Source organism: Condylura cristata, unplaced genomic scaffold (assembly GCF_000260355.1).
Source record: "Condylura cristata isolate star-nosed mole 26May11 unplaced genomic scaffold, ConCri1.0 scaffold00006, whole genome shotgun sequence".
NCBI classification, from domain to species: Eukaryota; Metazoa; Chordata; class Mammalia; order Eulipotyphla; family Talpidae; genus Condylura; species Condylura cristata.
In genome coordinates this window covers 9844453-9866513 of record NW_004567107.1, presented here as the reverse complement: position 1 = coordinate 9866513, position 22061 = coordinate 9844453, and the positions used below count along the sequence as shown (strand labels likewise).

Genomic DNA, 22061 nt, shown 5'->3' with positions numbered 1-22061 from the left:
GTGGGATTGCTGGGTCGTAGGGAAGCTCCATGTTTAGCAGTTTGAGGAACCTCCAAACAGTTTTCCATAGTGGTTGTACTAGTTTGCATTCCCAAGTATGATTGAATCTTAAGTGTGCGGGTAAGGACCCACAGAGAGGCATCCAGTTCACACTGGGGTGCCCTGGAACAAGAACAGCCCAGGATAAGGATGAAGAACCAGGTGGGAACAGGATGCAAACAATGTTTCAGCCACACCTGCAGGTGAGTTTCCCGATTCCTCAGAAAGGAAGCCATGAGACATAATAAATCCTATTTTATAGTATCTATGTTGTTGCACACGTCGTACCTGAAACTTCTTACACCAGAAATCCCATTTCTAGGAATTGCCCCCTAAGAAAATAATCACATAACTGTAAAAAGATACTTGCAAGTGCTGCGCAAGGGTGAGAAATTCCTCTTGAAGTCAAAAGTAATTTTACAGTTGGCTGATTAATAAAAGCAATTGGCTGCTATAACAAAATCAATATTGTAACATGAGGCAGTACTAGACCTGTTCTTCCACTGCCCTGACGAGAACCTAAATCTCATCACTCCACTATCTCACCTAAGCCTTCTATTCAGTTTCTAAAGAACTACTTAAGTTTTCTATTGTTTAGTCTTTAAATAAGGAACTTCACCTAAGTTTTCTATTCAGTTTTTAAGGAACTTTACCTTATCTCTTTTTGTGATTGATTTACTAGAAAATTACTCCACCCTAGCCTCCATCCTAACCCTCCACTTGACTTTACCCTCTAGGATGTATCAATGAGAATGAAGGTCATTAAGTAGTAATTAGGGTTTAAGGGACTTTCTTTTAATCTATCATCACTGTGGTAAATGTGGCAACATTAACCTTAAATTTCATGAATTCATGTACCTGTTTTAACTTTAATAGATTGATTTTAAGAATAATAAATGTTATGTCCTCAGCTAAGGTCAATGAGACCCCAAACTATTCAGATCTCAACCCAATTCATATGCTAATATTACCCCACTGCTTGCCGCTAATGTATATATAAAGTTCTGCTGAGACCAGACCAGGAAGACTTGCACCCAATTCCGATTCCCTTTCCCCTCCTTTATAGGAATCTCTGCTCGCCGACACCACTCCCACCTTAAGACCCTGCCTGTTCTGCCCCCCAACAACCCGTGGATCGGAGTCAGTCCCCAACACTGTGGCTTCAGTGAGAACCCTGCCCTCTCTCCCCAACACACACACACAGACACCTCGCCTCCTTCCAATCAAACTTACAAGTCCCTAAGTTCATTAGGCCCTTTTCTGCCTCTTTGCATATGTGAGACCTTGTGCCAAGGGTACTCTCCCAGTCCTCTGCCTTGCCTAATTCCTACTAGTTCCTGAGACCGAACTCAAGGAACACCTCTCTCTTCCAGGAAGGCTTCCCTGAGACCCTCAGGCTATGTCCAGAGCCTGAGTCCCACAGACCCCTGTCCTTGCCTCTCTCACTGAACTATTTCCTATGCCTCGCCCCAACTAGACTGGAAGCCTCTTGACAGAGACAGACTTGGACTTAATCTACTGCGGCCACCCTAGGCTGGGGTATACAGCCTGGCACTGGGCATATATTTGAAAATATTTACTTTTAAAGATTTATTTATTTATGCATACAACAGGGGTACAGGCCAGAGGTGCAGGTGCAGTGAGAGGATTCACAAGAGACAGAGTGGAGAACAGAACAGGAAGACTGATGAAGTGCACGGCTGAGGGGAGCAGCCAGTGAGACAGAAGTCTGCAGCACCATGTGAGTCAGCTCCTTGGCCAGGGATCAAACTCTTGCTGAAACAGCGAGGGCTAGCTTCACAGTGCTGCGCTTTAACCCGCTGCACGCCCAAGGAGGACCCTGAAAATGTTTCTTAATGAATGTACGAATTCTGAGCAAAACCAAAGGAGGCTGTGTCTTGCTAGCTGTGAGCTAACCGACCCTAATGTTCAGACAGCTTTCATATGAGACTAGAATGGGAAAAAAGTGAGTTTCCCCTTTAAACCAAAAGTATTCCAGTCCGCTCTTTCATATGTATGCTGCTTTTCAAAGACTTCATGCCAACAGCAATTCCTATAAGCATCCCACAGAAAGTTCAAACTACCTCTACACAGAGATCACGCTAAATGAAAAATTTCAGTGACTGAGAGGGAGACATAGAGAACAGTGTGGTCATTTCAATTTCAACTGCAGAATTTGCTCCTGAAAATGCTACAATAAAAATATTAACACTATAAAAACCTACAGCTGCCAAAGGACCGAAACATAAAGTAAAATCATAAATCCTAGAACATATTGGCACAGAAGGCTCTCGCCCTCAAGAAGACCAGCATTCAGGCCGTCAACTTGTCTGAACAAGGGAAATTTTAAATCAGGAGGCAGAGTAGAATAAACAATGAGACATGTAACACTCAGAGGACGCCTAGTCCGCACACAGAATGAACTTTTTTATGTATATGGCTATGCACTCATTCAGTCCATAAATTAGCGCTAGGACACAGACACCACTATGCCCAACTGAAGCCCGGGAGGCAAGAGGACACTGGCCCCGGGTTCCAGCAGCCCTGGACGGGCAGCGCGCTGGCTCCGCATCTCCATGCAGCACCGCCGGCCTCGGACAGCCACGCTGCCACGTCCCGTGCCAGGCCCCAGACTTGCGACACGTAACAGACAGGGCGAGGCCCGGTTCTGAGACTCCTGCCCATCTGAGAAGCGGACACTAAAATGTGAAACCCAAACTGTAAGGTTCCTTTAGCTTTTCCCATCTAGAAATAAAATTCCAACCCGTGCCCTTCACAAACTGCCAGTCCGTGTCTTTTGCAGCCAGCCGCCGCACTGTGTGAGAGCCGTGCCTATGAAGAGCGTGGCACTTCCAGGGCCCAGCTCAGAGCGAGAGTTCAATCAACAGTAACTATTATTACTCTTTTGATAAAACTGGAACAACCGCTGAATAGCAGAGCACATTTTAATTATACACGATGAGGAATAATCAAATCTCATTCGCGTGAGGCCCCAGACCCTGCAGCACAGACCAAGTCGTACAGTGGAAATTATAACAACTCAAAGCTCAGAAATTACTTGTTTCCATTAGAGATCTGACAAGTCATTTCTTCAATTGGTCACTGGTGATTTGCAGATAACTATTAGCAGTAATGAGTATTCTAAATTAAATCCAGAGACAGCACCACTCGCTCTGTAAAGACAACTGGGGAGAGAGAAACGTGATTGCAGCCCGTCCTTCTCCTGTGTCCTCCATCTTCTCTCTGATAAATATCTCCTGTGTCTTGCAGAGTATGGATTTCATCGGGTTACAAATGAAGAAGGGTCTAATTCTTCCCATGATAAACGAGAGTACTGAACAGGTTACTTGTTAAGGAGAATTGGAATTGGGAAAATAACCTGATTTTCCTGTGACTTGACAACAGCTCCCCTCCCCGAACAAACGAGAGACACAGTGCCGGGAGACAGGAGGCCCGGAAGCCACATCTACCCACAAGCTGTCCTTCCCCCGACAACCCGACGTGGCTCTGGCTCTAGGCTGCGCCCGGGGTCCTCAGGGTGGCAAAGACGAGACACACAGCAGGAAAGCACAATGCAGTGGAACGAACACTGGCTTCGGGGTCATGAAAACACCGGGTTCAAATCCCAGCTCTGCCACTTAAGCACCCATGACCACAAGGGTGTCGTCTCCTAGCCTTCAGACATCTTATCTGTAAAATAAGGATAATACAAATATCCCAAAGAGTTGTAGCAAGGATTAAATAGGAAATATTAACATTGAGCCAGACATGACAGGAAAGCCCTTTGAAAAATGTTGGCTCCCCTTAACCGTGCCTCATGGTAATATCCTCACATGCGAGACACCAGAAATACACAAAAATCAGAAACTGCTGGTGCTACCGGAACCCATCAATGGCCTACAAACATAAGGGCTGCACGCAGGGAGCATCAGTGGCAGTGAGAGAGCCCGGAGACCCCACGTTCCTCCCAACACGGGTAACAGCAGCTTCGATGCTTCCTGAGAAACGCAGCTCCCTCCTGGGTCTGGCAGGGCAGAGGCAGCAGACATGACTTGTTAGGCTGAAAATCTGGTAGCTCCACTTACGTTTTCAAAGTCCTTCATGTTCCGCGCTCTGGTGGGAGACACTGTATCTTCTGACACACTTGGGAGCGCTGTAAAACCGTGAAAGAGACACAGGAAATGTCATGTATGCCAAGTGCCCAGCACTTCCCTCTTAAGCAAGGGAGCCCAGAGAAGAAAAGCACATGAATAGCTTCCAAGGAGGCTGTTGGTACTTCCCGTCTGCTGGGATTTACCGATTTCGATCTCAGGAAAGCTCTAAACCACCACATCTCGAATGTTTACAGATGACTTAAGCTGGCCCCGACGTAACAATGCCTGTGAGGGAGCGGGCTCAAAACTGAGTCAGGCGTGAAGCAAAGCAGAACGGCCCTCACATGGACTTCCCTCTGCTTGTCATAAAGTTATTTTACTGAACAGGTTATCATCTCCATGTCCGCAATTAAAACAAAGCATGTCTCACTGACTTGACAGCAGGGGCTGACAAACTTTGCTTCTAAACATCAGAAAAATATTTTAGGCCTTGCAGGCCATATCCAGAGCCGAAAACCTGTCACAATTGCTAGACTCTGATGTTAGAGCACAAAACAGCCCCAGTTAATTTATAAATAGATCAAGAAGCTGTGTTCCAATGAAAGTTTATTTTCCAAAGCGGGCTGTGGGTCGGAAGCTGCCGATCCCCACTGCACAGTAACCACAGGCTTTGCCAATACCCAAATCTTTCCATGGATTCTGCATTCCACAAACATTGATCACCTGCTCTGTACCCACGCCAGGTGCTGGGGAAACATGGCTAGAGGGACAGAGACCTGCACCTGAGACAAACAACTTTGTGAATGTGTGCTGAAGGAATGAATTCGTTCTTCCAACAGATAGCGCTAAGGGCCTACCCTCTGCTAGGCACCACGGTGATGTGGCTACATCAGGAAACAAGACAATCAAATGGAGCTGATATCGATATCCTGGAAAGAGGAAAAGGACAATAAGCAAAGAAAGAGGGCAATGACATAGTACGGTAAGAGGTGAGAAATGCTATGCGGAAAAATCAAGCGCTTAAGGACAGGAAATTCAAAGGCTAGGGGGAGGATTGCAATTTTTTTAAAGGTGCTTAAATTATAGAAGGTCTCACTGAGAAGGTGACATCTGGGCAGACTTGACAAGAAAGATCAAAGGCGGAAGGCAAGAGCATGCATAATGGATGAGGACCAGTCAAGAGACAGTGGCAGGGAGCGAGATAAACAAAGGGGTTGTTGGGAGAGGAGGGGAGCAGGGTGACCAGGAACGGCCCTGTGAGCTCTTCTCAGGTCTCTAGGAGCCACAGGATCCTGAGCTGACGTTAACATGACTGAGCTTCGCTTTCTAGAGGCTCCCGCCGGTGGCCTTACTGAGAACACTTGATGAGAAAGACATTTAGAGACAAGGAGACCAGTTAGGAGAATCCTGGGGTAATCCAGGCCAGAGACCAGGGTGGTAGGAATTTAATCAGCTAAAAACTGATCTGATTCTGGGTATTTTCAAAGCAGGTGAAGCAAAGTGAAATACACAAGGTCACCTAAGTCAGCTGGAGAAAGCCAGAGGCGGCAGGGAACTCTGAGCTGAGCCTGACTAGGCAGCATCCTGACGAGCAGGATGGTGTTCAGGGATCATCCCCCAGGCGCTGGGCTGGGCAGCCTCTGAAGAGAGCCATATGCCAGATGGAAGGCACAGGGTTTGTTTCCCTCAAGTGGGCCACACGCTGTGGGTGCACTATGGAGGGTCTACTCATTATTCAAGTCCAAGCCCCAGTATCAGTCCTCGGGGTACTCTGCCCCACCCCTGCAGACCAGGATCATCTCTTATCCCCACTCAGAGCACCTCCTTCACTCACTACATTCATCACATGATTCGTCATAGTAATTCCTGTTCAGTTGTCTCTCTTCAGCTCAGCAGGAACCTGATCAAGGCTGCATGTCAGCGCCCAGCCCAGAGCCTCGCAGGAAGCACGTACTCTATGGGCTGAGTGAGGGGACAGGCCTGTCATTTTGCTGCTGTTCACTGCGTATGGGAAGGCAGGACGGAAGCCTGGATCCCTGGGTTTTATATTAAAAGTTACATGCACTTAAAGAAACCCTGAGGGTGGCCTATTAGTTAAAGTGTTCAGCAGCAAACCTTGTGACACTTCCATATGCGTTCGAAAAACTTCCTTTTACATGCATCTTATCACTTTGGAGAAGAGGGGGAAACAAGTCAAAACATCTCTATGATATTTCGACCAGGCCAGTTACAGTGCTTCCCACAGATAGTTACGACAGCATCCCCTTTAATCAGTAACAAAAACTGTGAAGAATGTTTAGTGAGACCCAAACTACAGAACAGAAAGTCTCCTCACAATCCAGCTGGAACACAACGCAGATTATTTACTCCCTGCTGTCTCCCGTGGCCTACCCAGCTATTTATCTCCAAAGGGCAGGCCCGTGTAGGCATGCTGGGCCTCCGCAGGCAAGTGGGATCCAGCAGCCTGCCAGGAAGGCTTTGGCAACTGAAGTGCAGACAGCAGCTCCCCTGGGCCGCAGCCACTCAGCAGCAGAGAGCAACGGACCCTGTGGCTGACCGATTCCACACCGTGCCGCCATGCCATCCCACAGTTCAGCAGACACTGACAGGTAGCAAGAAACCAAACTCAAGAAATCAGGCCTAAAGGACATGGATTCCTCCAGTCCCATGTTGACGACAGCAAAGCAATACATAAAACACAGAGCATCTACTATGAGCACCAGGCTGGGGGGTGGGGGGGCGGGTCACAGTCACCAAAGCCCAGGCTCAAAGCCACAAAGTCCTCACAGCCCAGTGTCTGCTTCCCTTGTTCTGACACAAGAAAATGCCCAGCTTGGTGTACTTACCACCATTTCCCAAACCAGCAAGGGGGCCGGCGCCATCCAGGCTATCTGGTAAGTTGGGAACAAGGCCACTAGGAGAGAAGAGAACACAAGTTAAAGAGATGAGTTAGTATTTGAACTCAGACTGTCAAACCGTCTGGGCCACACATGACAAGTACCAGGCCACAGCCCACAGGGACACAGCTGAGTCACCTGGGAGATGTGCAGCGCAGACGCTGGAACCCAGGCTCTGGGGCTGAACTCCAGCTGTAGCTCTAATAGCTGAGTGACCTGGAACAAGATCCTTCAGTCACACATCAAGTGTCCTATGCGCCAAAGATGGGCCAGGTACAGACCACCATGCCAAACGTGAGCTACTTATGTCTCTGAGTCTTACTTTCTTCTGTGAAGATACCTTCTATTACATGAGAACCTATAAAGATCAAATGAATTAATGCACATAAACACTCAGGACATAGTACGTGCTCAATAAGTGGTGCTATTGTTTTTGTCATTATTATCATTACTGCATCTGTCATAAAAATTAAGCTTCAGAGAATCAGGCACCCAATCAGAAGCTTCGAGAATTTCAAACAACAGGGATGGAACTGGAGAGGATGATGCTAAGGAAATAAGTCAGATGGAGAAAAACAAATGCCAGATGTGGAATACAGAGAAACTAAACCAAGAAACAGACAAATCTCAACCAAAGTAAACCCCAGAAATCTGACCACAGAGTAGAAGCAAACAGAGGAGGAAGGATGGGGAGGAGAGCACTCAGGGGAGGATTATGTGTAGACTCCAGTGGAGGTTTTCAGGCGTTTTGGTAGTGAGCGGGTAACATACACTGAAGAGGTGTGACCCCCCCAAATCATATACAGTGCTGTAAACCATGATTATCTCAATAAAAGTAATACAACTTAAATAAATAAAAAGAGTGTCAAACAAAAATAAAGAATTGGCTACCAGAGAAGTTTTCCAGGTTTAATTACAAAAACAGGTCCAGGGAGGCACTGACAGAGGCACTGACAGAGCTAAACCAGAAACAGGAAGTGTGCTGCGCATAAAGGACCCTACCCTGGATTCCACCCTAAGCTCTGCTGCACAACTCTCTAAGTCTTGCTTTCTTCATTTACTTCATGAGTAATTGTCAATTAAACAAGATGCACAGTGCCCAGCGAGGAACCTGGCATACGGCGAATATTCCAGAAAGGGGAGCAAATTATCACCCTCTCGATGCAACATACCGGTATGCACTTTACAACTTACAGAGGATTCACCATCATGAAGCCTGCCCAGCTGCCTGAAGGGACATGCATTTTTCAAAGGAAGGTGCAAAGGCCCAGATAATTTCAACAGTCTGGCTAGAGACAGGTAGCAGTTAAGTGAAGTGCCAAGGTTGGACCGCAAGCCTTTTCTGTCTAGCCCCCAAAGATGTTTCTCTGCCCAGCCACAAGCTGAGAGCGGATGGAAGCTCAGCTTGACTTCTCAGCAGTTGCTGTTTCTAGGCTTCAATGTCCAAATCATTCTTATTACCAGCCTTTGGAGCTAGACTGCACCTTCAGATCAGGACCAAGCAAAAAACCGGGTATCGTAAAGTTGCACCATCAGGTGAATAATGATATAAAACGTGTCTGTTATAAAAAAAAAAATAACTTAAGGAGAAAACTTAAGGAAATGTGCCCTAAATTACCAAAAAAAAAAAAAAATACATACACACAGACACAGTATAATCATAACAAACCCACGCTGGGGGCAGCCAGGCCTCGGAGCTCTGGACAGGACTGGACAGGACAGGAAGCCTCCAGGCTGACCTTCCTCACAGCCTGCTGTGGTGGGGATCAGTTTTTAAGTGCCGCTCTCCACCACGTGAGGATACAGCGAGAAGCTGGCAGTCTGAAGCCGGAAGTCCCTACCAGACCCAACCGTGTTGGCACCCTGATCTGGGACGTCCACCCTTGGAACTGTGGGAAAGAAGACTCTGTTGTCTCCAAGACCCCTAAGGCACGCTCATTACTGCAGCTTAAACCAAGACAGGGAGAGACTGTTAACAGGCACCGAGTTTCTGTTTTGGATGATGCAAATGTTCTAAGATGAGATTACAGTGAGGATTGCACAACTCTGTAAATATACTAAAAAATCCTCAGTCTATGCTAAATGGGTAAACTTAATGGCATGTGATATTTCAGTAAAGCTGTTAAAACACACACAGCCACATTTTAAATGTTAACAGATCATGCCAAATGGTGTTCAAGAAAGATTGTACCACTTGACAGCCCTCGTGTGCTCTTTTTCAAGCGGCATTTCACTACTAAACATGGGGGAGTTTTCAGAGATTGAGCAAACCGATTAGTTCAACAAGTAGCTGTTGAGTACTAGTAAGGCACAAACAGGGTTCTCGGGACTGTATACACAGTGTGGGGCAAGCCGGATGCATTTGATCCCTGGACTCACTGTTCCCACTGCTCCTCAAACTTCACAGTTGGGGTGAGACTGATTCCTGGGCATGAAAGCATAGGAGGAACCCAGGGCTGTGAGCAGAGCACCTGTAAGCAGTGCGACATGGGGATATTACCACAAAAATAGCAAGCACTAAATGAGCTTCCTCGTGGGTGCCAGGCACCTTCCTATCCACAAGCCTGCTTTATCCTCACAGCCACCCAGTAAGAGAAACTGAGACTCAAACAGTTAATTATTCAGGCAACACAGCTAGAAACTGCCCAAGCAAGATTCAGACCCAACCATGCTGAGAGCACTGCAAACCCCAGATTCTTTGGAAACTACAGACAGGCCATAATAAAGGGCTTTGGCCAGTTTGGCCACAGTGAGATCCCAGGAGCTGGGAGCTGGGTCCAAATCCCACAGGGCTGCAGCTCCTGGGGGCACCCCCAGGATCGAAGAGAATAACACATACTGACCTAATTCAACAAAAGTCTGAGGGCAAACTGGATTCCAGTTTAGTCTTTAAAGCAACGGCTTGGGAATTACCCATCTCAAGGCAAATATGGAAATGCTGGGTTTTAAATGCTTATTATTAAAATTAATTTCATTTGTTTCCTTTCCCTTTTCAATGTGGCTACCAGAAACGTTTAAATGACACAGGGGCTCACAATGCATTGCTAGTGGACAGTGCTGCCCAGTGAAACTCCCTCAGGTAAGTTAGGGCTGCAAAAAGGTCAGCGATGGGGAGTGGCTAGAACAGTACAGAAGGGGGGGGGGGGGGGGGGTGGGCGACAGCCACAAACCAATAAGACCTAAAAAAAAACAGCCCTTCATATTAGGGAGGCAGGGAGGCAGCCCAGCAGCCGGCAGGACAAACACCCAGGTACAGCAGTAAGGAAAAACAAGGCCAGGCCATTTACCACAAAGAGTCTGGAAGCCAACAGTGAAGAGCTGGGCTGGTGCACGGGGGGAGAAAGGAGGCTAGTGAGGTAGACAGAGCCAGATCCTGAAGCGCCTGAGAAGTGTATGAAACAATTTCATGCTGAGGGTGGCAAGGAGCCAGGGAGGGTCTGCAGTGGGTCGAGATTAATGCACCAGAATAAACGCACACAGGGTCCCACACAGGGTCCCACACAGGCAGGTAGCGGGCAAGGAGGACATGTGCCCATCTGCTGGCTGCTACTCTGTGTCAGAAACTGGGTTAAACCCTTTTAGAGGAGCCCTTTTTACAGAAGATGGAAACTGAAGCTAACAGAAGGCAAGGGACGCCCAAGGTCACAGGACTAGGAAGTGGCAGAATTGGAACTGCAACCCAGCTAAATCTGAGTCCCAAAGCCCAAGTGATTGGCAACCTGGCACTGAGGTGAGAAAAGGTGTCTGAGAATTAATACTGCACTGCACCTTAACAGCAGTCAGAAGCTTTACTCCACCTACAGCAACTGTGTGGATCACAGTTTTGAAGATTTACATCTTCATCACAGTTTTGAAGATTTACATCTTCAAAGTGGCCTTCAAGCTATAGCATTAAAGGACTTAAAGAGGTGTGAAGGAAAGGGGAAAGGTCACACCCCAAACTCTGGGATCAGTTATGTCTATTAAAGTTAACAGCAGCGAGGCCCTCCCTGGTGGCGCAGCGGGTTAAAGCACTGCACTGAAAAGCTAAAGCCACTTCTGCATGAGTTCGATCCCCACCTGCCCCGGAGGTGACCCCATGCGTGGCAGACCTCTCCTGACCTGCCCGCTGCTCCCCTCAGCAGTGTACTTCGTCCATCTGCCTGTTCTGCTCCCCACTCTGTCTCTGGTGAAGCCTCTCACAGCCTCTGGCCTGTACCCCAGTTCTGTATGTACAAATAAATAAATCTAAAAAAAAAAAGTTAACAGCAGTGATAAACTACCAAAGGACCCAAGTAGGCAGGAACTGCAAAGAAGCTTCTCTGTGCCTTGTTAAGTACTAGGTTCTCAGTAACAGGGTAACCATTTGTCCAAGTCTATCAAGGGCACGACCTGGTAATGTCTGCTATCCAGGCAGAAATATTAATTGTGCCCAGACACTCTGAAACGCACACAGATGGCACAATAAATAACATGGTCACCCTTCCAATAAGTCTGTGGATCAAAAAAAAAAAACAGCATCCTATCCCGAGAGAGCTGAATAAACCCTTCAGATTCCTAGTCAGGGTTCTCCTCAAGTCCTCTACCAGCTCTACAACCAAGAACCCAAGCCACGAGGGCTCTGCCAGCCTTGCTACCAGCTACCTTGCTACCACCTCTTGAGGCAGGTTCCATAGGAGGCTTCACTCAGTAACCACTCACCAATTTGTACTGAAGATGATGATGGTGATGATGATGATGATAAGCCACAATCACGTTTAAGCACAGATTCCACACACCCATTACATCTACTAAGTAAACTGGTGGGTAGCTCCACTTAATATTCACCCCAACTCTGTTGGATGGATTTCTGCTAGTCCCATCCTACAAATGGGAAAGGCAGGTTAATACCCATTACCAGTTACACAGTTTAAAGAGCTGGATTTGAATCCAATTTTGCTCAACTCCAGCCACGGTTCGGAACCACGCATGGCACTTGATTGCGGGGGTCTTGGTGGCCACTGTGTGAACACACACGTCAAGTCTGGACTGACCAACTACACTCTCCATAATGAAAGCACACCCCCAAAGCAGAATGAACCACCAAATGCCCTCAAGGTCCCTAACCCGGCGTCCAGTCCTCACGAACGGCACAGTCCAAGAGGACCCCTGTTTCCGCTCTTTCAAAAGACCCCTCGCACTCTCTTCAATTTATGTCCAGGGATACTAGAATCGGGTGCGGTGCAGGTCGGAACCCCGGGATTCCCACACTCAGTATCTGCCGATGGGTCCCCAGAAGACATCACCCCAGAAAACCCACCAGATGCACTGCTGTCTGGAACTCTCAAAACCTCAAGTGCAAACCCCAAGTCTCCGCTGGCGCGAACCCCGCACGGGCGGGAATCCCGAAGCGGTTACCGCGAACCCCAAGCCCCGGGCCGCACCTGCAGCCGCTGAGAGTCCCCGGGAGGGTGACGTCCTCTTCCATTACAGAGTCCATCGTGGACACAAAGGAGATGGTGGCGTTAGTTTCTGTGGCCGCGGCTCCCCTGGATCCCCCGCTGTCGCGACCGGCCCGGATCGCCAGGTCCCCGCCCCCCTCCAACCCAGCTCTTGTTGGGACTCTGGCGGCGCCGCTGGAATTCAAACCACAGCCGCCGCCATCTTTCCCGGCGCTTCTTCCTACGGCATCAAGGCGGGGTCAGCGAGGCGCGCGCGGTGAAGCCGAAAAGTTCGGCAAGAGGCCTGGCAGGGAAGCGCGGGTGGGCGCCATATTAAGTAAGGGCAGGGCCTCCGCCTTGGACCAGCAAAATTAAGGAAAGAGAGGCAAGGATGCCATGTTTCATGAGGGCACTCAGGCCGCGGCAAGGGAATAGGCCATCTTTGTTGAGGGCGAGATCAGGGCTCGGTCCGTTAATTTCAGCGGGAGACGGGAATCCAAATTCTCTAGAGGTTCAGAGTTCCTAACGTGGAGTGTGCTTTTCTGGAATAATGACCCAACCTTACTGTCTGTGCATTCAAAATGCATCCTTCTTAATTTAAAACTCAGATCCGTGGGTGCTGTTTTACTCAAAAAAAAAAAAAAAAAAAAAAACCTTTCTGTGAAATCCAATCCTAGTGATCCTTTATTACCTTTAGGACTCAAACACACCAAGACTACCATGAATTCTCTGAAGGTCAGTGTGGGTAGGGGGTGGGGTTTTCTTTTTTATTATCTGCAGAGGTGTCCTAAATGGACCAATCAGGATCAAACTAAATGGACTAATCAGATTTAAGCTAAACAGACAAAGGTTAAAGCATTCTCTCTGTCACTCAACTTCAATTAATTTTTGGATTGAAAATGGAAAGCAAGCTAATTGGTAGTAAATACTTCAGTTAGGAGCTGTGGATTTAAAATTGTCCAATCAGGGGCCTCCTTGGTGGCAGGAGGTTGGAGCTAGCACTGTGAAGCTATCTGCAGAGTTGTACCCTGGCCAGGGAGTTGACCATCATGGCACAGCAGACCTCTTGAATAATGTATCTGCACCGTCTTAATGAAATCAATAAACTGAGGCCCAAAAGGTCCACATCTTCTGGTTCTCAAGCACGAACTCCTGGTGCTGGTGAGTCTATCACTGTCTGGTCTGGTGTCCAGCCCAGCCTACAGACTGCAGGTGTGGGTTGCTGCAGGGTCATCTCATCTTCCACTAGCAGCCTCTGGTTGGGACTTCTGGACACTGCAGACACCATCTCTGATGTGACAACCCGTGACTTTAGAAACACTTTTCCCCCACTCTCCTGTTTGTTAAATAAACACTGCTGTTGTTGGGCCCTGAGCCTGAGTGGCTTACACATGGGTGAGAACCTATTGGCTGACCTGGCCCCTTACCTTGGGCACTGTCCTTTGGCACTGTCTTGAATAACGTGTCTGCTCTGTTTTAATCTGAGATCAGTAAACTGAGGCCCAAAGAGAGGAGATGACTCACCTACTGGCAAAATTTTTATGAGGATAGGGCCTCCCTGGTGATTCAGTGATTAAGTCTCAGCATTCTAGCTATCCCAGCCACTGCAGCAAAAATTTGATGCACACAAGAGGGGGTGTAAGTCAGAGTTTGGGGGTGGGATTGGGGGGAGAGGAGGAGGATAAGTGATTTAGAGGATTCACCAGAGACAGAGTCAGGAGCAAAACAGGTGAACTGACTGAAATACACGGCTCAGGAGAGCAGTGGGGGGAGACAAGAGAGGTCTGCCACACCATGTGGGTCAGCTCATTGACCAGATATTGAACTCATGCATAGTGACTGCTGATAGCTTCATAGTGCTCAGACTATCCAGGGAGGCCCACTGTTGCTTCATTTTTCCCCTTTGTGTCCTCTCTTTTTTGCATCTGATTCCTTCCCATTTGTATTCAAGCCCACTGATTCATTTTCCATTTGATTTATTCTGTATCCTTGCATTACTCTAGTATTCTTCATCTGCTCTGTTGATCTTACATCCTGCAGTTCAGTTGGTTTTTTGTTTTTGTTTTTCATATTTATTTACTTATGTATCAGAATTGGGGTACAGGCCAGAGGTGCAGAGGATAAGAGGCAGAGTGGGGAGCAGAACAGGAAAATATACTGAAATACACTGCTAAGAGGAGAAGCAGGCTGGGTCAGGAGAGGTCTGCCATGCCTTGTGGGTCATCTCTCTGGCCAGGATTGAACTCGTGCTACAGTGGCCGCAATAACTTCATAGTGTTGTGCTTTAACCCACTGCACCACCAGGGAGGGCCCTCACTCATTGTCTTATTTGAAGTGTCAGTGCTGATCTTCTGTCCCTTGATTGTGTTTCTCCTAGCATTAATTTGCTTTTCTGAGTTTTCTTGCACATCCCTGAACTGTTTTTTCTGAGTTTTCTTTGTACTCTTCCAATTGTTTCATTTTCTTAATGATAGCTATTTTGAATTCTTTGTCTGATAGGTAAAGAAGGTCTTCCAGATCTCTGTGATTTGGTTCTGTGGTTTTCTTTGCTCTCTATTGTCAATTGTTCCCCTGAGGACTTGCTTGGCTATTTGTATTTTTCTTTCTTCCTAATGTTTGCTTTAGTGTTTGCTCTGCTATAGTTGGGGTTGCTGTTGGACATGGGTTTTCATCTCCTACTACTCTTGGGGTTCACTGGGTAGGGGTGCAGTAGCTAGGGTTTCCCCCAGAACTGACCCAGGTGAGCCATAAGATCTCAGGTTTTAAGAGGGTCACTCTGTTGAGGGGCGGGACCTCTCCTGTCTGTATAGGCTTTGACCCAGACAAGCAGCAAGGTTTTGGGGCCTGCAGGGGCTCCTGGATTGATGGGCAGGCAAGAATCAACAATAAAATAACTTCCTGAAAGAATGGGCAGGAATCATTTGGCAGGCCAGAATCTCTACTCCAAGCAAGAGACAGACCTTGAAGTCCTTAAACCAATGCTGATGCTAAGTTCAACCAATGAGACGATTGTGTACAAAAGCAATGAAGCTGAGTGTCAAGAGACCCACCCCCATTTTGCCACTGGCCTTTGACAGAACACCTGTCTGCTGGGCCTTGCTTCCTTTCTAAATCTGTACAATTCCAGGGCTGAACTGTATGGGTATCTCAGGGCCTTCCAGCTCTGGGAGCTATTTCTTTGTGTTTATTTCAAAGCTACAGTACTGGGGAGAAAGGCTGAGCTATAAGTCATCACTTCCCAAATAAATGAGCTAACTTGCTATCCAACATGAACACTTTTGAGAAAGAAACAAGGAAGTAGACTTACACATTTGGAGTATCTCTGTGCCAGGCATATCATACCCACTACCTCATTTAACCCTCACAAGAACCCTCTGGAGTAGGTGCTACTATTATTCTTATTTTGCTCATAGATACAAAACTGGGGTTGAAAAGGTGAACACAGCTTACTCCAGGTCTCACTAGTGATGAATGGTAGAGCCAGGATTTGAGCCTCGGTGCCTCTAAACTTCAAGGCTCTGATGGTTTCTGGCAGCCTCTCTCCCCTATTTGCTTTTCTCCACTTTGATGTTTAGGATTAAGAGGCAAGGGCTGCAGCCAGACAAAAGTATTTCAGGGATGTGCTCACAGACTGTACTGGATCCTTGGGAAGCTATAAAGACAAAAAAGCCTATGAGTTCTTATGAGTAATCCCTTGCCCTATCCAGCAAGTGACTGTGTTCCTGGATTCTGTGCCCCACTTTTTAGCTATCCTAGAAACTGAAAATAGACTCACTTGCACAAAGGATAGACTTTGGGAAGTTGGTTTTCCTGTTTTTGCAGGCAGGAATGGAAATCTTTGCCCCATCTCTGTTTTACCATGGACTTTATTTCAGCCAAGCCTGGAGATGACGTCACTGCCACCAGCTGTTTGGGCTATTCGGAGCCATCTCCTTGACAACAGCGACCCAGCCACAAAGCTGGCATTATTATAGCCATGGCCAAGGTCATAGCAAATGGCTGGGAGGAAGTAGTTTCCAGCCAGATGTTTCTCATTAGGGTAGACCCCTCCTGAAGTTTTGGCTGTTTCAACTACAAGAGCTGCCTTTATTAACCAGAAAAACTTTACAGGATCAATACATATATGCTGTATTTTTCACTATTTCATGGCATGCTAGAAAGTAGGTTGGGGCGATGCCCTGCTCTACAGGTGAGAAAATGAAGACTCAGAGAGGGAATGAGGGCCTCCCTGGTGGAGCAACAAGTTAAAGGGCAGCACTCTGAAGCTATCTGCAGATACTGCAGCAGAAGTTCAATTCCCTGGCCAGGGTGCTGACCCACACAGCGTGGTGGACCTCTCCTGTTTCGCTCACTGCTCCCCTCAGCAGTGTTTTTCAGTAGATCCGCCTGTTCTGCTCCCCATTTTCTCTTTGGTGAATCCTTTCACTCCCCTCCCCCGTACCTCTGTCCTGTACCCCAGGTCGGGTATACATAAATAAATAAAAGGAAAAGAGATTTGTCAAAGGCTGTACTTTTCCTCTCTTTTTCTTATCTTTTCACTTAGAAATAATTCCAGGCATAGGAGAAAGTTGCATAAAATAATACAGAGAATTCCCTGTATAGACTTCAGCACTTCTAAAATACTAATGTTTTACATAATAGCACATTTGTTCAAAAAGTGAAGAGCAATTTGCGGTTACTGGAAAGGAATGGGGAAGATGAGACAAAGCTGGCAAAATGGAGGCACAGCGAAGGGGAGAGATTAGCCTGGCCACATGGCAGCTTAGCAGTAAACCTGGGAGCCAAGCCCAGACTTCATTCAAAGCCCACACTCTGAATCAATAAGCCATAGTGGCTTTCTCTGAATTACTGATATGATATCCTTGCCTTCAAGAAGTTGGTTAAAATGTGCATAAATTATTGTAACACATCTTAAATACTTTGTTGGTATAAGGAAAATAATAGTAAGAGTCTCAAGGCACAAAGGAGATTGAGTCATCCTTATTGTGGGGTTGGTGGGGGTAGGGGGGTGTTTGACAAGCAAGATCTACCCTTGGCAAAAGCAGAAGAGAAACCTGAGTGGACCACATCAGCACTAGCGCCTCAAGTGAGGCCACCAGAAAGAAAATAAAATCGCTGTTTGATACAACATTATTTACAAAGCCCCTGTCACATATTCCATCTTTCAATGCTCTCTCACAATTTGAGATAAATTTGTTATCCTTTATGAGCAAGGAAATTGAGTCTCAAAAGACTTGAATCAATTTTCCCAAAGTCACACAGCAAGCCTGTGACAGAAAGAAATCTGGGCCTCAGTCTTCTGATTCCCCAAAGCTAGAGCTCTTGGGCATTTTTGGAAACGACAAAAGGCATCCAAACATTCCAAATCAAGATCTCCCTGCCTAAATGGATCATCCTCACAGGAGAGTCTAAGGCTACAGGGAAAACAAACCTAAGATGCTTTCAAGCACCAGGCCCAGCTGCACATTTGAATATGTAAAACAGCAATAGCTGTGGGCAAAGAATAATTGAATTAATCAATTGCCTGGACAATTTGCCAATTAAAGAAGCAGTCACAGTCTTGATTGTGATTTGCCAGAGATAAAGTTTGCCTTAAGTGAATTCCTATTGAGAGAGCAATAGGACCTAGGGGAAGAGGAGCGGGGAGGGGTAGGCGACCTCAGCACCTTCTCCCAAAGGTAAGTAAGCCTTTGCTCAATCCCTGCCTCTGGCTGGCAGACTGCCAGGTACACAGCGCAGGCAGCCCGTGCGGGAGGGTTCCCAGCCCCAGAATGCAAGGAGGCTGAAGTTCTGTCCATCCTCTACTGGCCAAACTGTGGCCTCTGGTTCCCAGTCTGAATTCATTCCAAAGAAGGGGCTTATTTTTCTAACTTACCCAAGGGATCTCTTCTTGCTAGTGGTATTTGCAATCCTTTCTTCCCCTTCTCTGCCCAATTCCCAGAGTTTCCTCAACTCCCCAGTGTTTGGGACCCAGCCTGGATAGCTGCTCCAGCTCCAGACTTCCAGAACACCCTGGGCTTATCTCATTGAGGACACTTATACAACTCTGTAGTTGTCTGTTAGTGACTGCTCTTCTACTGGACTGTGAGCTTCTTTAGAAGTTTCTTTTAAAGGAGTTTATTTTAAACGAATTTTATTGAGATATCATTAGCATACAATAACATGTACTGGCTATGTTTTGGTTAAATCGTACACTCATGTAATCACCACCATGGTCAAGGTATGGAACGGTGCTTTTCAAAAGAACTTTCTGGGATATGGATATATTTTAAATCTGCACTTCCATAGAGTAGTTACTGGACAGGTGGCCATGGATGCCTGGAAATGTGGTTACGTGACCGAAGAACTGATTTTTTTCAACCTTTTTTTTTTAAAGATTTATTTATGCATACAGGACTGGGGTACTGGCCAGAGGTGCAGGGGCAGTGAGAGGATTTACCGGAGGCAGAGTGGGGAGCAGAACAAGCAGATGGAAAAAGTACACTGCTGAGGGGAGCAGCAGGCAGGTCAGGAGAGACCTGCCCCACCATGTGGTCACCTCCAGGGTGGGGATGAGGATCGAACTCATGCTAAACTGGCTGTAGTTTCTTAGTGCTGTGCTTTAACCCGCTGCGCCAGGGAGGGCCCTCAACCTTTATTTTAATAAAAATTAAAGATGCCACATGAGGCTAGTTGCCACTGTATTAGCATAGATACAAACTTTTCCATCACTGGAAAAATCTCCCTGGTGATGTCGCAGGCAAGCTCCCTTCCACCACAGGAAACCATTGATCCACTCTCCATGATTAAAGATTTGTCTTTTCTAGCATTTCATATAACTAGAACTGGAGGATTCAGCGAGCAAAAACCCAATTGTACATTATACTGTCTGTTATAGGTATCATAAGCAGATAATAGTTAGACAATAGATGTTGGTGAAAGAATGAATTAATAAATCATAATCAGAATGAATGATTTTATCCCCACCCCTAATGGAACACAAGAGTGAATAAGTGCCTCACAGATAGTGTTTGGCTAAATTTTGGAACGTACTGATGGGAAAACTGAGTCCCAATTAGGGCCAGTGGCCTTGAAAGTTTGGTCTAAATTTAGAACAAAGCATGGATTTGAACCTCCGCATGCAGACCCCTCTCTTCACCTCACCATACAAGCCTCCTACCCATTTTTTACCCACAAACATGTCAGCTCCTTCGGAACCTTGGTGAGACCACAGGAATGCCTACAGGATGCCACATTGCCTGCCCCAGCCTCCCATAGGTGCCTTCCTAACAGACCACCCACTGAACGCTCATAACAGCAGCAATTCAACCTGGGAAAGTATCTCATTTCATTTACAAATATACCTAAAACCTAGGAGTCCCCTTCCACCAACAGGCATGTGTTTTCTACTCCAAAAACAGGCCACCTGGTACCTGATCAGATTCTGCACTCATGAAAGTTAAGAATAATACTGCATTTGTTGGGGGTGGAGGCAACACATAAATCTTCCATTGGCAACCTCTTAAGAAAAAGGGAGAGGGGAAGGGAACTATCATTCATTGTAGATCTTGCATGTGTAGGGTGCTCATGGCAGGTTTCGTTTAAGCTCAGAGAACCCTGAGAAGTTAGCTTCAGGATGTCTTTTACAGTAGGAACAGAACTAAGAGCCGTCTACTAACTTGCCCAAGACCGCACATTTGTAAGCCTGCCCTGGCATTTGAATCTCGGCTTCCTATACTGATGTTCTTTGTACTGCAACCGCCCCCCCCACCCCCGTAGCCTTTTAGAATGCACATAAAAAGATTTGTGTTGCTATTACAGTATGTATTCTTTAATTAGATAGTATTAGCTAAGCAACCTGTATCATAGGTTGCTGGGAAACTCAGCTACATTGGATGTCAATTGCTAATGGAGCCTTTAGCAGGACTTTTTTTGGTATAGTTCTACCTCCTTTTGGTATACTTAACTGATACTTTATTCCTTCATTTCAAAATTTTTAATGCAAAAAAGTAAGGTAAAGATTGTAAGTGAGTGAAATTAATTTTTACAGGACCAACACTTGGTAAATTACTACCTTTAAATTTTCATAGGATGTTTAAAACATATCTGCTTTCAAACTCTCATTCTTGCCTAAAATTTAAAGTTCTCTCTACTTGTAGGGGGAGAAGGGGGGCTGGGAAATGAATGGCCCATTGGTGTCTGTACAGTTTGCTTAATTATCTCATCTTATTATCTCAACTAAAACTGAATCTTAATAGACAGCCATTAATGTCTTTATCCTTGTCTAGGAGAATCTCATCTCTTGGCAAAAATAGCCTCCTTAAGTGAGGCTAGATAATCCCCTAGCCATGGTGATTAAAGATAACAATGGCTCATTTAGAAAATGTTTTGGGGAAGTTAAAAAGCTGAATATTGCCTGTTGGTTCTATAAGCTGCTGAAATTCAGGCCAGCAGGGAGGGCACCACATGCACCCCTCTGTGGTATGAATTTGCTTCCTACCCAGTCAGCATGTGCAGTCAGCACCAGAGAGAGGCCATCCTGTCCGGGCCCAGCTCTCTTTGCAGTGAAGAAATGAGCTTTGTCAGCTCCATTCCACTGAAAGGAATTTTGTACTGTTTGTTCCCAGGGTCACTCAAACACCCCTACTTTCAGCTGACTTGGTGCAACCCCAACAGCACTCTCTTGGGGTTTTCATTTTGACTTGCACTAACTGAAAGCCTGCCAACTACTGGGTTGGTACATGTCTTTCCCAAGGTGCCAGCATAAAAACTGCAGTACAGCAGATTGTCACTGATTCACTCACTTCTATTTGAGCTCTTTTTGGTAGGCGGGCATGCGCTTGGCAATGCCATTAAAAGATGAAGATAGCGCCAGTCCTCAACTTGCAGAAGTGATGGGATAGAGTTTCGTCTTCTTCTTCACCATTTTTACTCGAATCAGTGTGGATTTTGCCAAAGGATTTTTCAATTTCTTTAGAGGAAATCTTATGATTTTTCTTGTTTTATTTGAATTATGTGGATTCATTTTCAAATATTACATTTCAAACTTTGCATTTACTGGATGAAACCCAGTCGGCCATGAAGAACTATTTCTTTTATATTGTCACATTAAATTTACTTACAGATTCTTAGAGACATGAGTGTCTGTGTTCAAGAAGGACATTGACTGTAGTTTCTTTTCTTGTAATGTCTTGTTTTTTAGTATCAGAGGGAGACTGGTCTTGTAAAATTGGGAGAGGTTGTCTCCTCTTCAATTGTTCTAAAAGAGTTTATACAGAATTGGTATTATTTCTTCTCTAGAATTTTCATACATAGACCAGTGAGCAATCTGCACCTGTAATTTTCCTTGTGGATGTTAACCTCACATTTCAACTACTTTAATAGATATACAACTATTGATATCTAGCTTCTTTCTTTCTAAGAGAGCTTTAATAATCTGTGTCTTTCAAGGATTATGTGTTCACCTAAGTCATTACATTTATTGGCATGAACTTCCAGACTATACTAAAGTCTGCAAGACTCAGAGGTCATCACTACAGTGGAATCTCCTCTTCATTCTGATGTTGGTACTTTGTGTCTTCTTTCTTTTTAAACTTTTCCTCATCATCCTGCCTGAAAGTTATCAACTGCATCAGTTTTTCAAAGAACCAGCT

General features: G+C 46.1%; 1 protein-coding gene across 3 annotated transcripts in view; it reads right to left on the bottom strand.

The window, feature by feature from the left end:
* The window catches only part of CDK5RAP2 (CDK5 regulatory subunit associated protein 2), a 143368-nt gene extending 130721 nt beyond the window's left edge, over nucleotides 1-12647 (bottom strand). For all 3 annotated transcript variants that reach the window (XM_004677939.2, XM_012721556.1, XM_012721557.1), the window contains exons 1-3: nucleotides 12433-12647; nucleotides 6980-7047; nucleotides 4125-4192 (exon numbers count right to left, since the gene is read on the bottom strand). In XM_004677939.2, the coding sequence (XP_004677996.1) occupies nucleotides 4125-4192; nucleotides 6980-7047; nucleotides 12433-12488 (192 nt within the window). In that variant the 5' untranslated portion in view covers nucleotides 12489-12647. The remainder of the gene's footprint in view (nucleotides 1-4124; nucleotides 4193-6979; nucleotides 7048-12432) is intronic.
* Between the last annotated feature and the right edge of the window lie 9414 nt (nucleotides 12648-22061).